The 1,691-nt window shown below is 43.5% G+C and overlaps 1 protein-coding gene across 1 annotated transcript in view; it reads right to left on the bottom strand.

Moving 5' to 3' along the window:
• Nucleotides 1-1,313, bottom strand: part of MICU3 (mitochondrial calcium uptake family member 3) — a 71,947-nt gene extending 70,634 nt beyond the window's left edge. Inside the window, exon 1 of the mRNA XM_006753800.2 lies at nt 1,232-1,313. Coding sequence (XP_006753863.1) covers nt 1,232-1,313 — 82 coding nt within the window. The remainder of the gene's footprint in view (nt 1-1,231) is intronic.
• Between the last annotated feature and the right edge of the window lie 378 nt (nt 1,314-1,691).

Genomic DNA, 1,691 nt, shown 5'->3' with positions numbered 1-1,691 from the left:
GAGAGAGAGAGAGAGAGAGAGAGAAATGCTAATTAACCGGGATGCAGTAACAGTTGACTGGACAGTAGGAGGTTGCACGTGCAGCGTTGGGGGCAGCGTCAGGGGCAGGGCAGCAGGGGCCTCCCCACGCTTGCACTGGGGGAGGGCCTGATCAGTAGCGGCGGTGGCTGCTTGAAGGGCTGGAGAGGGAGTGGGTGGTGCTGGGTGATTTCAAATCGTGTGCTGGGCTCCCAGCAGTAACATAGGCAAATAAATAGAGCCATAAAGTAAATAAATGAACAAATAAAAAAAATTAAACAAACTGACTGAATGCTCACTATGTGCTAGGGGTACCATTCTTTTTTAAAATGTATTATCTCATTTAACTCTCATAATGATATGAGGAAGACACTATCAACCTCCTTTTGCAGGGGAGGAAACAGGCTTTGATAAGTTGAGTAACGATACAACCAGTAAGTCGTGAACTCAGAGTCCTGGCTTTCTGAGTATGGTCTTTTAAATTAAAACTGCATGATCCTGTCTCTCAACTTTAAAAGTAAAAATTTTTTTTTTAAAGAAGAAAACAAAAGACTACTTGATGTTTCCTACATTCCTATTCTGTTCCCAGATCAACTGTGGTTGATGAAAAGTTCTGTCTTTGTCTATCAGAACACAAGTTTAACGTATTTTATATATATACTGGAGGCCCAATGCACAAAATTGGTGCAAGGGGTTCGGCCCTCATGGCCCCGGCTTCATCCAGAAGGTTGTCTGGAAGGTCGTTCGGCTATTTCATCTAATTAGCATATTACACTTTTATTATTATAGATGTGTGTGGGGTTTGGAGGATGCAGGTTGAAGTATTTGCTAGTGTTTTAAATATTCACTGTATAAAAGTACTTTATGCTAAGAATTTGTGATTTGCTGCTAGAAGGACAATTAAGTAGATTCCTTTACCTAAACGCATCAACAATCTCCACCGGAAGAAATGACACACCTACAGCATCAGATCGACACTGTGTATCTCGTGCAAAGAGTAAAGGGTACATACATTTCATTGAAAACAGTTGCCTCTTTTCTAAATTATTGTCAACTGGGCCCTTCACACTCCTCTAGGCCTGCAAGGAAAACATTCCTAGACGATTTTCCTAGTCATTTACGTGATTGTTAAGTATACCGATGCAACAAAAACATTATGTCCCTGTCCTCATTCTTCCCTTTTACTCATCCTTACCTTATAGTAAGTACTAACGATACCGGAACATGTTCATGTGAATTCCTCTGTAGGCGTCAGCCACCTTTAGTTTCCTACTTTCGCTGTCCTGTCCATCCATCTTCTCACTTATTGTCCCTATTTAAGATGTTCTACCTTAGGAAACAGGTGGAGTGGGTGGGCTAGATTCTTTTGATTAGGTTTTTTTGTGTGTGTATTTTTTTTTTCCCTATCTGGTGACATCTTCATTCTTTCTGACCTGAAATACCGAAGCTACAGTTTTGGCATTTGGTCCTTTGCGACTGATGAACAATGTCTTTTAAGACCTCGCAGCCCCGCCCCGCCCCGGGTCTCCTGGATCACTCGCTGTGGCCGCCCAGCCCGCCAGTGAGTCCCTCCTCTCATAGGCCACCCTCCGCTTTCTGCAGGTCGTGACCTTGGTTTTCGTTTTGTTTTGTCCTGGTTTGGGGCTGCCCTTGCTACGCGGTCGCTGCAGCAA

This window comes from Myotis davidii, unplaced genomic scaffold, assembly GCF_000327345.1.
Source record: "Myotis davidii unplaced genomic scaffold, ASM32734v1 scaffold71, whole genome shotgun sequence".
NCBI classification, from domain to species: Eukaryota; Metazoa; Chordata; class Mammalia; order Chiroptera; family Vespertilionidae; genus Myotis; species Myotis davidii.
The sequence above is the reverse complement of the archived record's forward strand: the minus strand, read 5'-3'. Positions and strand labels throughout refer to the sequence as shown.